Below are 12,453 nucleotides of genomic sequence, written 5' to 3'. Positions count from 1 at the left end.
GTTTCACTGAAGAAAGAAGCAGTGTTATTGTTTCCAAGGACATTGGGAATATTTTCAGCTGTTGTTTTTAAATATTTTTTTTACACAATTTATCATACATGATATTTAACGACCTGGCTGACACTTTATAGGTAGGTGTTATAGGCCTGAGTCTCTTTGAAAACACAGCATTGTGTAAAATACAGGCTGTCTGAAGTGATTACTCGTTAATTCATTAGATTTAGTCTTTAGAAGAAAAACAAACTTTTAATCGCGATTAATGAATTTCAAAATGTGAGATTAATTAGTTAATTTTTTTTAATCTATTGACAGCCCTACTCTAAATACACGTCATTTTTTTTTAAGTTACGGTAAATATATCTCCCCCTAAAAGCATTTAGAAATCCAACCGAACAGTCACAGTAAAATAAATGTTTATAACCCATGTCTGTGTCCCAGGCTCAGGCACGCTGCCACCGGATTGGCCAGAGCAAAGCGGTGAAAGTCTACAGGCTGATCACCAGGAACTCGTACGAGAGGGAGATGTTCGACAAGGCCAGTCTGAAGCTCGGTCTGGATAAAGCTGTTCTCCAAGACATCAACCGCAAAGGAAGCCTCAACGGGGTGAGGGTTTTCGTTTTACAGGATCCAAAGTGTTTGTGAACGTCAAATGTTCATCAGATCCTCTTGTGGCTCTCGAACGCAGACTTTAGCTTTCGGATCAAAGCGACGTGAGTCCTTATGAGTGAGAGTGTTCCTCCAGGTGCAGCAGCTTTCCAAACTGGAGCTGGAGGACTTGTTGAAGAAGGGAGCGTACGGCGCCCTGATGGACGACGAAGACGAGGGCTCCAAGTTCTGCGAGGAAGACATCGATCAGATTCTGCAGAGACGAACTCAGACCATCACCATCGAGACTGAGGGCAAAGGATCCACATTCGCTAAGGTAGGATTTAACCTAAGATTCTAAGTATTTGAGTGAAACGCTGTTAATTGGATCCAATCATCCGTCAAAACCAGAATCTGACTCAGTTTTGTCTTTTCCTTCCTCAGGCCAGTTTCACCTCCGCTGGAAACAGGACGGACATTTCTCTGGACGACCCCAACTTCTGGCAGAAATGGGCCAAGATCGCTGAAGTGGAGATCGACTCCAAATCTGAGAAGGTAGGAAGAAAAGCAGGAGAGGAGACAAGGAACTAAAAAGACTCATCATCAGTGTATGAATGGGTGTATTCAATTAGGAATGGTTTGTGGTTGAAGAGTAAAATTCTGTATAAATGCAGCCCATTTATTTACTAAATATTGGAAAACAAAAAAACAAAAGAATCACAGCTTCTTTACGAAAATATCGACCATCCTCTCTCCTCTCTCCTCTCTCCTCTCTCCTCTCTCCTCTCTCCTCTCTCCTCTCTCCTCTCCTCTCTCTTTTCCTCTCCTTTCCTCTCCTCTCTCCTCTCCTCTCTCTTCTCTCCTTTCCTCTCCTCTCTCCTCTCCTCTATCCTTTCCTCTCCTCTTTCCTATCCACTCTCCTTTCCTCTCCCTTTCTCCTTTCTCCTCTCTCCTCTCTCCTCTCTCCTCTCTCCTCTCTCCTCTCTCCTCTCTGCTCTCCTCTCCTCTCCTCTCTCCTCTCTCCTTTCCTCTCTCCTCTCTCCTCTCTCCTTTCCTCTCTTCTCTCCTTTCCTCTCCTCTCTCCTCTCTCCTCTCTCCTCTCTCCTCTCTCCTCTCTCCTCTCTCCTCTCTCCTCTCCTCTCTCCTCTCCTCTCTCCTCTCTCCTCTCTCCTCTCTCCTCTCTCCTCTCTCCTCTCTCCTCTCTCCTCTCTCCTCTCTCCTCTCTCCTCTCTCCTCTCTCCTCTCCTCTATCCTTTCCTCTACTCTCTCCTCTCCTTTCCTCTCCTCTCTCCTTTCTTCTCTCCTCTCTCCTCTCTCCTCTCCTCTCTCCTCTCTCCTTTCTCCTTTCTCCTCTCTCCTCTCTCCTTTCCTCTCTCCTCTCTCCTTTCTCCTCTCTCCTCTCTCCTCTCTCCTCTCTCCTCTCTCCTTTCCTCTCTTCTCTCCTCTCTCCTCTCTCCTCTCTCCTCTCTCCTCTCTCCTCTCTCCTGTCTCCTTTCCTCTCTCTTCTCCTCTCTCCTGTCTCCTTTCCTCTCTCCTCTCTCCTCTCTCCTCTCTCCTCTCTCCTCTCTCCTCTCTCCTGTCTCCTTTCCTCTCTCTTCTCCTCTCTCCTGTCTCCTTTCCTCTCTCCTCTCTCCTCTCTCCTCTCTCCTCTCTCCTCTCTCCTCTCTCCTCTCTCCTGTCTCCTTTCCTCTCTCTTCTCCTCTCTCCTGTCTCCTTTCCTCTCTCTTCTCCTCTCTCCTCTCTCCTCTCTCCTCTCTCCTGTCTCCTTTCCTCTCTCTTCTCCTCTCTCCTGTCTCCTTTCCTCTCTCCTCTCTCCTCTCTCCTCTCTCCTCTCTCCTCTCTCCTCTCTCCTCTCTCCTCTCTCCTCTCCTCTTCTCTTCTCTTAAGAGGATTAAAGTGTTGCCAGATTTCGATAAACTTCATGAACGTGGTCTCACTCAGACTCAAACTGTTTCCCTCTGACGCAGGAGTCCCTGGTGATCGACACGCCTCGGGTGAGGAAACAGACCCGTCACTACAACTCCTTCGAGGATGACGAGCTGATGGAGTTCTCGGAGCTGGAGAGCGACTCGGAGGATCGGCCGAGCCGCAGCCGGCGCCTGGGCGAGCGCAGCCGACGCTACCTCCGGGCCGAGTGCTTCCGGGTGGAAAAGAATCTGCTCATCTTTGGGTACGAACGGAGACGTTGGAGAATAATGTTCATCTGCCTGCATGTTGGTCTGTTCTCTCCGGGCTGCAGGAGTGTGTGGGAGACAGGAAGTACACAATGTCAGAGATACAGAGACAGCTCCAGTTTCATAATGACATAAACAACTGACTATATTCTTTTCATTTCTAACCTGTATGATAAATAAACTCATCCCTCGCACCTAACAGCCTGGATCCCGAACCCTGCGGGATGACACCTTCAATTCTCAGTCCAATAAAAAGCTTGTGAGCTCATAATCTGTTGTTTACAGAGTTGGTCTCAAATGCAAACTCAGCTCTGAGCATAAATGTGACAAATATAAAAAATACAACCGAGCAAAAGGTTCACTGTGTTTCGAGGTGAAGAGAATAAACCGAGTCCCAGTCTTTCTCCGTGACATCCTGCATTTCCTCTTTCTATTTCATTCTTTCTTTCTATCTAAATGTCTTCTGTCTTTCCCAGCTGGGGTCGGTGGAAGGACGTCCTCAACCACGGTCGCTTTAAGTGGCACCTGGCAGAGAGAGATATGGAGGCGATCTGTAGGTAAGGAGAGCAAGTATTTGTTAAGGTTTTTACCCTGAAGAAATTCTGCAACAATAATAACAACAGCAGCACCGGGGTCGGCTCGGCCTGACGCCGTATACCTGCAAACATAACCGCTCTGGAAGTGTGGAAATCAAAGAATGTTCTTGTTTGTCCTGCAGAGCTCTGCTGGTTTACTGCCTGAGACACTACAAGGGGGACGACAAGATCAAGAGCTTCATCTGGGATCTGATCGCACCGACCAAGGAGGGCGAGGACCAGACGCTGCTCAACCACTCCGGTGAGCACGGCACTGTTCACTCACACGTTCTTCACAGGTTTAGCATTTAGGACATGAAATTATATATATCTATGCAGCAGAATTGAGACGTTGCCTTTTTTCCTTCCTTGAATTCTCATTTCTTGGCAAAAACGTAGCACCTACATTACCCAGAATGCAGCTCATCCACTTTCGGTTAGGTTGGAGATTCAGGCGTGTAATGATTTTTGGTTTATTGGATTCCCTCCTCCCCTGTTAAATTACTTTAATGTGTAAAATTGGTGGCGTTCCACGTCTATTAATTTACATCATAATAACTTTGCAGGAGGAAAATAATTTGCCCCTCAGAACCTCCCCCTCTGTTGGCTGCTTTATTGTTTACTCTCATTAAAATACCAGCGCTCCTTCTCTCCCTCTCTGTCGCAGGCTTGTCGGCTCCGGTCCCTCGGGGTCGGAAGGGGAAGAAGCTGAAGAATCTGCCGAACGTTCCTGATGGGAAGAACGCTGACTGGCTGGCCCACTGTAACCCGGAGGTGGTTCTGCAGGACGAGAGCTACAAGAAACACCTCAAACAGCACTGCAACAAGTCAGTCCTCCGCCAAAACCAGCTCCCGTTAACAGGAAGCGTCTGCTGTTCTGTCCTGGTTCCATTCCCAGTGTTCACTCCAGCTTCCTCCTACAGTCCAAAGACATGCAGATCGGAGAGATATCTTTTAGATGGGGATTGTCTGCAAGCCCTCAAAAGGAAAAGCCGTATAGAAGATGGATTATAGATTTTCTGAGCTGCAGAATAACAGCGTGTGAGGATTAGTGGGTAATTGTTGGTGATGTCTACCTGCCCGGAAGCTACAGGTGCTTCAACATGACGACAACAACAGTATTACCAAAGCCTCCGACAAAACAACAACACATTTTAAGTGCAGAGAAATAACCTGTGAGTGGTTGTTAAACATATCGACGCTCGAGGACTTTAATTCCACCCTGAAGCCGGGAGCTGTTTGTTTACGAGGTGAAGTGTTTACTCCTGTAGATCAGTTCAGTCGCAGGGCAGAGCGGTGGCTTTTAATTAATTCAGCTCTCACAGAGCCTGTTGACAAGAAGATCTCTCATTACAAGAGCGGAGAGATTACGAGAAGAGAGAGAGAGAGAGAGAGAGAGACATGAAGGAAAAGACATGAGGAAGAAGCAGCCGTGGAACAATTTGCCGTCACGCACACGTCAGGATTAACCACGTCTGAATAAACATAATCTCTGGAAACAGATTCTGAGCATTCATATTCAGATCCTGTAGCCGGGCGACACGATTTTGGAACCATGTAGAGCCAGAAACTGACCTTTGACCTCCATCTGTCTCCACCTGTCTGTGCTCAGGGTTCTGCTGAGGGTGAGGATGCTGTACTACCTGAAGGTGGAGGTGTTGGGTGAGGCAGCCAATCAGGCTCAGGAGGGAACACATGCCAGGTACCAATCCTCCTCTTCACATTACCCTCTGCTGAATTACTGTTAGATTCATCCGGTAATTTAATACACAAACAAAACAACAGTAGTGATATTCTTTCACATGTTCCTGCGTCTCCACAGTAAACTTGAGGTGCCGCTGCCGGACATCGACTACATTGAGATTCCTGCGACGTGGTGGGACACCGACGCCGACAAGTCCCTGCTCATCGGAGTCCACAAGCACGGTGAGGAGTGATGTCATCTCACACAGCTCCTAACAATCACCTGTGTGTCCACAGGGTTCCATCAGGGTTATGGATATGAAGGAAATAAATACTTTTGGTTTCCAGAAGTGTAAATGCATTGTCTCCACGGGTTTAAACAGATGTGAACACTCATGGAAGGAACACATCTGGCATGAGTTGTGTGTGTGTGTGTGTGCGTGTGCGTGTGGTGTGTGGTGTGTGTGTGTGCGCACCCAGATGTACTTGAGTTTTAGCTTCTACAAACAGCATCAGACCATCACATTCCATTTAGACACAAATTATTGTCGGCAGGCGACTCTGCAAAGCTGCAGCAGTGTTTGTGTGTCTGTGGTTGTGTACTTCATGTCTCTGTCTGTGTTTTGATTGTCGTCCCTGTTTCTCCCGTCGCAGGGTATGAGCGTTATCACGCCATGCGCGCCGACCCGGAGCTGTGCTTCCTGGAGAGGGTCGGGATGCCTGATGTCACAGCGCTGACGGCTGAGCAGGGAGGAGGAGAGGGGCCGGCCGACATGGCTGACAGGTAGGGTACACACACATTGTGTGTATCACACAAAGATCACAACTGTGGTGTTACACTCTCTGTGTAATGTGCAGTTGTTTAAGTTACACAGTCCCAGATCTGTTTTACAGTAGTTTGATTAAATGTATGACTTAGAGACAGCTTTAAACCCAGTTGAACCAAATCACACACACACTTATAGATATCACTCCCCTAAATATCTCTGACTCTTTTCATCGAGATCCATGAACCATTTCCTGGGAAGTCTGGGAATAATCTGGGAAATTGGAAAATCTCCAAAAAGTCTTATCTTGCTGTTAGAGAAAGAGATAAAAAAAAAAAATCTGGATCTGAATCTTGACTGGATCAACGCCAGGATTTATTCGATTTGCTTATGGCCCGTGGTTCATCCTTCTGCCGTGTTTTGTAGAAATATGTTCAGGCAATTTTTGTGTAGTTCTGCCAAAAAACAAACCAACGGAAAAGGGTGAAAACAAATCGTCACTTTGAGACGAGGAGATGAAGCAGAGTCCACCTCAGTGTCCTCCACCTGCTCTGGACGCACAGGAAAACCTGGAGACGTCTGTGACCCACATGAACACCGATGATCTTCGTCAGGAGTAGGGTTGCAAAATTCCGGGAATATTCAAAGTTGGAAACTTTCCATGGGAATTAACGGGAATATACGGGAATTAACGGGAATTAACGGGAATACACTGGAAATGTTGTGGGTAATTTATACTAACTGTATTTACCTTGTCATATACAGACATAAATATAAACATTTTGTTGTGTCACAGGCTGATTTGAGCCCTGAGGAAACTTTGGGCACTTGACTATATGCTTCTGCATCGTTGTGTCATTCTTAACATAGGTCTTTGCACAGTATTTGCAAATGTACACAGCCTTTCCTTCTACATTGGATGAGGTGAAATGTCTCCACACATGAGAGAGTGCACGTGGCATTGTTCTGTAGAATAAGATGAGAAAAAAGTTTGTAAAAAAACACTAATGCAATGCCAGAGATATAAATAGTTAGACAAACTATTGCAATCGTCTGGAAACATATTTTACAATTGATGGATAAATGAATGGAAATAGGCTAGATGAACAGATGAACAATCCTCAATCAGCATGCTAATATATTTCCCCAGTAATATCATGGAAACTTACCTGACTAGTCCTTCACTCTACAGCAGGCCTCAATAGCCCTGCTGTAGAGTGAAGGATGCTGGGAGTTATCTGTGCATGTGATGGAAGAATACACAGTGGAGGGTTGAAACTCAACATGCATCCATACATCTTTTGTGGATGCACGTTTTGTATGATGTTTTTATTGCTCAGCGTTTAATTTGCGTAGTTTTTTTTTTTTCAAAATTCCCGAGCTAAACTTCCCATGGAAAGTTTCCGGAAAGTTTCCGCCCCTTTGCAACCCTTATCAGGAGCCACCTCCTGTCGTCTGCTCTTCACTCTCTGCAGTAACGTTCTCAGCAGGAGCCAACACTGGTGTTAAAAACACATCTTGTCCTCTGTGTTTGTTGTGTTGACACCACCACCTCCTCTCACACATGCATGCTTTACATTCTGGGTGTGAAGAACAAGATTAAAAACACATGGAAATACACACGTTAATGCAACGGCTGATATCGAGGTCGTTACTTTGTGAATAACAACCAGGTCATGTTTTAATGATGAACAGAGAGACGCACTCTGAACAGCTGCAGGTGTGAAATCATACAGAGCTCAATGTTAGCCTCAGTCGACCACTGAATTCTAAAAGCCTTTTCCTCGGAGGACGTGTGAAAACAGCAACTCAAACCCTTTTCCCTCTACCGTTCAACCTTGACTGACGAAAGCCAGAGAGAATAACCGAGAGCGAAAGAATCTGCGGGAGAAAAGGAGGAGAGAGTAAAGGCATGGAGAGGAAATTCATTTTCCTGATGCTGCTCCGTGGAGTGATGGCGGAGCTGTGTTAGAGCGGGAAGCTTTGATCGTCTTCCTGAGGGTGATTGGAGTTGTCTTTGTTACCTGTTCGAACCCGGAGCCGTTTCCCAGCTGAGCTCCGACTCCGCTGCAGAAACATCTCGTCTGTAAACGTTAACGCTGGGAAGGACGTTTCAAATGCACCGAGAAGAAGCGACAGATTACAAGGATTAAATTCATGCACACACAGAGGGAGAGACACAAACACCTGCACAAAACTTTCACTTTGCCTCAGGGCTGATTGAAGAGTGATTTTCCTCCTGTGGAATTCCTTTGGGGGCCCGGGTTTTTCTTTTCCTCTTCTCTTCCTGTTCTCTTCCTGCTCTTTTCTTGTTCTCTTCCTGTTCTCTTCGCGCTCTCTTCCTGCTCTCTTCCTATTCTCTTCCTGCTTTCTTCCTGCTCTCTTCCTATTCTCTTCTTGTTCTCTTCCTGTTCTCTTCCTGTTCTCTTCTTGTTGTCTTCCTGCTCTCTTCCTCTTCTCTTCTTGTTTTCTTCCTCTTCTCTTCCTGTTCTCTTCTTGTTGTCTTCCTGCTCTCTTCCTCTTCTCGTGTTGTTCTCTTCCCGCAATCTTCCTGCTCTCTTCTCATCTCTTCCTGTTCTCTTCCTCTTCTCTTCCTGCTCTCTTCCTGATCTCTTCCTGCTCTCTTCCTATTCTCTTCCTGCTCTCTTCCCGTTCTCTTCTCTTCTTGTTGTCTTCCTGCTCTATTCCTGTTCTCTTCCTGCTCTCTTCCTATTCTCTTCTTGTTCTCTTCTTGTTGTCTTCCTGCTCTCTTCCTGTTCTCTTCCTGTTCTCTTCCTGTTCTCTTCCTATTCTTTTTCCGCTCTCTTCCTATTCCCTTCCTGTTCTCTTCTTGTTCTCTTCCTGTTCTATTCCTATTCTCTTCCTGCTCTCTTCCTATTCTCTTCCTGCTCTCTTCCTGTTCTCTTCCTCTTCTCTTCCTGTTCTCTTCCTGTTCTCTTCCTGTTCTCTTCCTATTCTCTTCCCGCTCTCTTCCTGCTCTCTTCCTATTCTCTTCCTGCTCTCTTCCTGTTCTCTTCCTCTTCTCTTCTTGTTCTCTTCCTGTTCTCTTCCTGAACTCTTCCCGCTCTCTTCCAGCTCTTTTCTCGTCTCTTCCCGCTCTCTTCCTGCTCTCTTCCTGCTCTCTTCCCGCTCTCTCCATATTCACACGTTCACCTCCGGAGCTCAATAAGACTTTAACAACACTGTCAGTTCATTCTTCTCTCGTCTGTTGTCTCTCTTGTAGTGTGTGTAAACCGGAAGAGACGAAGGATGAAGCTGAAAACAAAGCTGACGGAGGAGAGGACCGAGACGAGAGCAGCAAGGTGAAGAGGAAGATCCTTCACTCACTCTTTATTCAATCAGGCCGTGTCATTGAGATTTCAAGGCATCAGGACTGTCAGATGGTCGTGTGATAGAACTGTTGCTGTTGTGTTAATTCTTTCTAAACAGTTTTGTGTGTTTCTTATTGACAGGGAGAAGAGACCTGCTCCAGCACTGATACCTCGGACAAACCCGACAGCACCGGTCCAGGTGAGACTCGCTGTTCCTGCTGCTCAGACACGTCCCTGAACTCAGACCTGCACTGAAGTCTAATGTCCTGGATGTGAAATTAGAAACAGAAACACACAAACACACACGTTCCCCCTGAGATCGAAGGCTGTTCAGCGTCTTGAGATGTTTCAGGTCGTAAAAACAATTTCCCCTGTAATGGCTGCGACGTCCTTTTTAACACAATGTGATATCGTTTCTCTCCTCCGGACTGAATCTCAAATTCAACACGAGAGGTTCCTTCCCCCCGACGCTTCCTTTTCTCAACCCATTTCACCAGCAGAGCAAAATGAGCTCTGATGGTTCTGATAGTGTTCGGGTCTCTGTGGGTAAATCTAATGAACATCCACTTGTTGAGTGTTCCTCTGGAGAAAGAGACGGGAGACGTCCACGCAAATGTCCTCAGGAACAAAGGATTCTGCTGGGAAGGGAGGAGCTTAACAGAAAATATTAGAAACTCCGTCAGTCCTTTTTTATTTTCAAAACATTTTTATTGTAAAAAGAGGATATTTGGGATTAAAAAACCTCACGTCCTGCTGCTGTAAGTGCTCTGCTGGGACTGATTCGAGTTTCCGAGCTCACAGGTCCTCTGGTTTAAAGTGAGAAATCAGAACGTGACCTAAAGTTTTTATTAATTTCCAGACGTCCTGCGGTTCAGGCCAGTTCCACCTTTCATGGTCCAAATGTGTCTCTCTCCTCCCAGACTCCCAAATGTCGGCTGACGTCTGCGTGCAGGACGGGCCTCTGGTCACCACGACAACCACAGGAACCGGAACCGGATCGGGCGTGGCGTCCCTGCACGTGGTCCAGGCCCGACCCGTGTGGCCCACCGGCCCGGCCCTGACGGCTCGCGTGCGGCGCCTCATCACCGCCTACCAGCGCTTCACGCTGCGCCGCGAGCCGCTGCTCCGGCACGACTTCCTGCTTCACGACGGCCTGGTTGGCATGGGGATGGGAGGAGGCGGATCCTCTCACAGCCATCACGCCGGCGGGCCGCTGGCGTGGCAGCTGGGTGAAGAGCTGAGGAGGTGTTCTGTGGTCGCCACGGAGCCGGACCCTCTGTTCCTGGAGTGGCAGAGGAGGTGAGGACTCTGGAGATGAACAGACCAATAAATCCTGATTATGGATCGTCAGAATCAGCTCATTTTAAGTTTAGATATTGTTATTGTGTAGATCCGCAAAACCATAGATTTTCATTCTGACCGAAATGATAATTTAATTCAAATTTCTTTTTACCAAGATGATAAAATGAACTTTTCTCTCCTTGAACATTTCTCTTTGTCCTCAGGTGGACTCGTCGCGAGCAGGCGGACTTCTACCGCACGGTGTCGTCCTACGGCGTGGTCTACGACCCGGAGAGGAAAACCTTCGACTGGTCCCAGTTCCGAGCTCTGGCCCGACTGGAGAGGAAGACGGACGAGAGTCTGGAGAGATACTTCAACTCCTTCGTCAACATGTGCAGGACGGCCTGCAAGCTGCCGCTGAGGAAAGAAGAAGGTGTGGTTTATACTTCATGCGTTACAGAAAACGTTCTCTTGTCGTTTGTATCTGCAGTTGGCTGGTTTTTACAATATATAAATCTACAAGTTAATATCTTTACTGGGATGTAAGAGGGTCGAGCTCGCCATTTTCATGTGTCATGTATATAATCTCAGATTTTCGATATAAATTACAGACGTGTTTCCTCACCTCAGTGATGCAAACATCAGCTCAGGGGTCGAACGCTCTTCATCTGTGAAACTCGTCTTCATGCTAACGTCTGACCCCCCCTCTTCCTCTCCTCTCACTCCAGGGCTGGTGGACCCCGTGGTGCTCGTGGAGCCTCTGACGGAGGAGCGAGCCGCCCGGACGCTGTATCGCATCGAGCTGCTCCGCAAAATCAGAGAGCAGGTGAAGAACCAAAGTTCTGTCATTTAAACTAAGACTCAGATTAACAGGAAGATCAAGAACTTGAAGAATGTGTTCATCCAACTGACTTGTTAAACTAATCTGCATCACAAATACGACCTTCACACTCTAAATCTCCTCCTCCTCCTCCTCCTCTCAGGTCCTCCGTCACCCGTTGCTCTCCGCCCGCCTCCAGCTGTGCCGCCCCTCCCTCTACCTCCCGGTCTGGTGGGAAACCGGCAAACACGACCGCGACCTCCTCATCGGAGCGGCCCGTCACGGCTTGAGTCGAACCGACTTCTACATCCTCAACGACCCGCAGCTGAGCTTCCTGGAGGCTCACAGGAACTACGTCAAACGGCAGCCCCCCCACCTCCATCAGAGTTACCACCACCACCCGGGCCTGTCCATCTCGTCCTCCTCTTTCTCCTCGTCCCACCCGCAGCTGCAGCACCCCCACTGCTGCCTGTACGACTCGGGCCTCGGGTGCCACTCCCCTCAGCCTCCTGACTACCCCCACCAGTCCTCCCACCACCACCACCAGCACCACCACCAGCACCACATCATGCCTCCGTCCGCTCCCTCTCCTTCCTCCTCTTCCTCCTCTTCCTCCCACCCTCACCTCCAGCCTCCGCCGCTGGACGCCCACGATTCTGCCTCCCCGAGCCTGGGGTTGGTGCCCGGGTCTCGGGGAGATTTCCTCGACTGCCCCCCCCTGGATGAGTCCCTGGAGCTGAGTTCCCTGCAGCATGACGCCATGTCTGCAGACGCTCTGCACGGAGGGAAAACATCCAAAGACGCCCTCAACGGTTTCCCGTTCAACTCGGCCGCAGGAGGTCAGAGTATGCTCAACTCGTACGGAGTGGGCGGAGCCGACCTGGATTCAAAACTGAGGAGCGACGTGCTGGTGGGCGAGCAGGGTTCATCTGAGGAAACTGGGCTGATGGCGCCGTCAGTGGAGCTGGACCAGCTGCAGGTTCGTGTTCTCCTTTTCAATGAAGGTCTTATATGAAGTGACAGCAACAAACAAACAATCAAATCTAAACATGTAATATGATCTCTTTTTTATTGGGCTGCTAGAGAATTCTGTAGTGTTTAAAATGGTTCACAGGTGACAGTTAAATGTCAACGTGGTTCACCGCTTCTATCCAGAATAACCAGGACGGGAGGCTGAGATTTCAGAAATATACAATTTATTTATTTAAAAGACAGTGACATGTGCAAAGGTTGAAGGACTGGCCTGGACTTGATATA

The 12,453-nt window shown here is 48.0% G+C and overlaps 1 protein-coding gene across 1 annotated transcript in view; it reads left to right on the top strand.

Annotated features, from left to right (window-relative positions):
- chd6 (chromodomain helicase DNA binding protein 6) overlaps window positions 1-12,453 on the top strand; it is an 84,582-nt gene that overhangs the window by 57,028 nt on the left and 15,101 nt on the right. Inside the window, exons 20-35 of the mRNA XM_061070027.1 lie at window positions 439-603; window positions 743-922; window positions 1,030-1,140; window positions 2,553-2,755; window positions 3,236-3,316; window positions 3,478-3,596; window positions 4,002-4,161; window positions 4,947-5,036; window positions 5,157-5,260; window positions 5,672-5,801; window positions 9,008-9,086; window positions 9,237-9,294; window positions 10,016-10,394; window positions 10,601-10,809; window positions 11,105-11,202; window positions 11,360-12,175. Of these exons, the coding sequence (XP_060926010.1) occupies window positions 439-603; window positions 743-922; window positions 1,030-1,140; window positions 2,553-2,755; window positions 3,236-3,316; window positions 3,478-3,596; window positions 4,002-4,161; window positions 4,947-5,036; window positions 5,157-5,260; window positions 5,672-5,801; window positions 9,008-9,086; window positions 9,237-9,294; window positions 10,016-10,394; window positions 10,601-10,809; window positions 11,105-11,202; window positions 11,360-12,175 (2,982 nt within the window). The remainder of the gene's footprint in view (window positions 1-438; window positions 604-742; window positions 923-1,029; window positions 1,141-2,552; window positions 2,756-3,235; window positions 3,317-3,477; window positions 3,597-4,001; window positions 4,162-4,946; window positions 5,037-5,156; window positions 5,261-5,671; window positions 5,802-9,007; window positions 9,087-9,236; window positions 9,295-10,015; window positions 10,395-10,600; window positions 10,810-11,104; window positions 11,203-11,359; window positions 12,176-12,453) is intronic.

This window comes from Limanda limanda, chromosome 4, assembly GCF_963576545.1.
Source record: "Limanda limanda chromosome 4, fLimLim1.1, whole genome shotgun sequence".
NCBI lineage: Eukaryota > Metazoa > Chordata > Actinopteri > Pleuronectiformes > Pleuronectidae > Limanda > Limanda limanda.
This window is presented reverse-complemented; position numbering and strand designations above follow the sequence as displayed.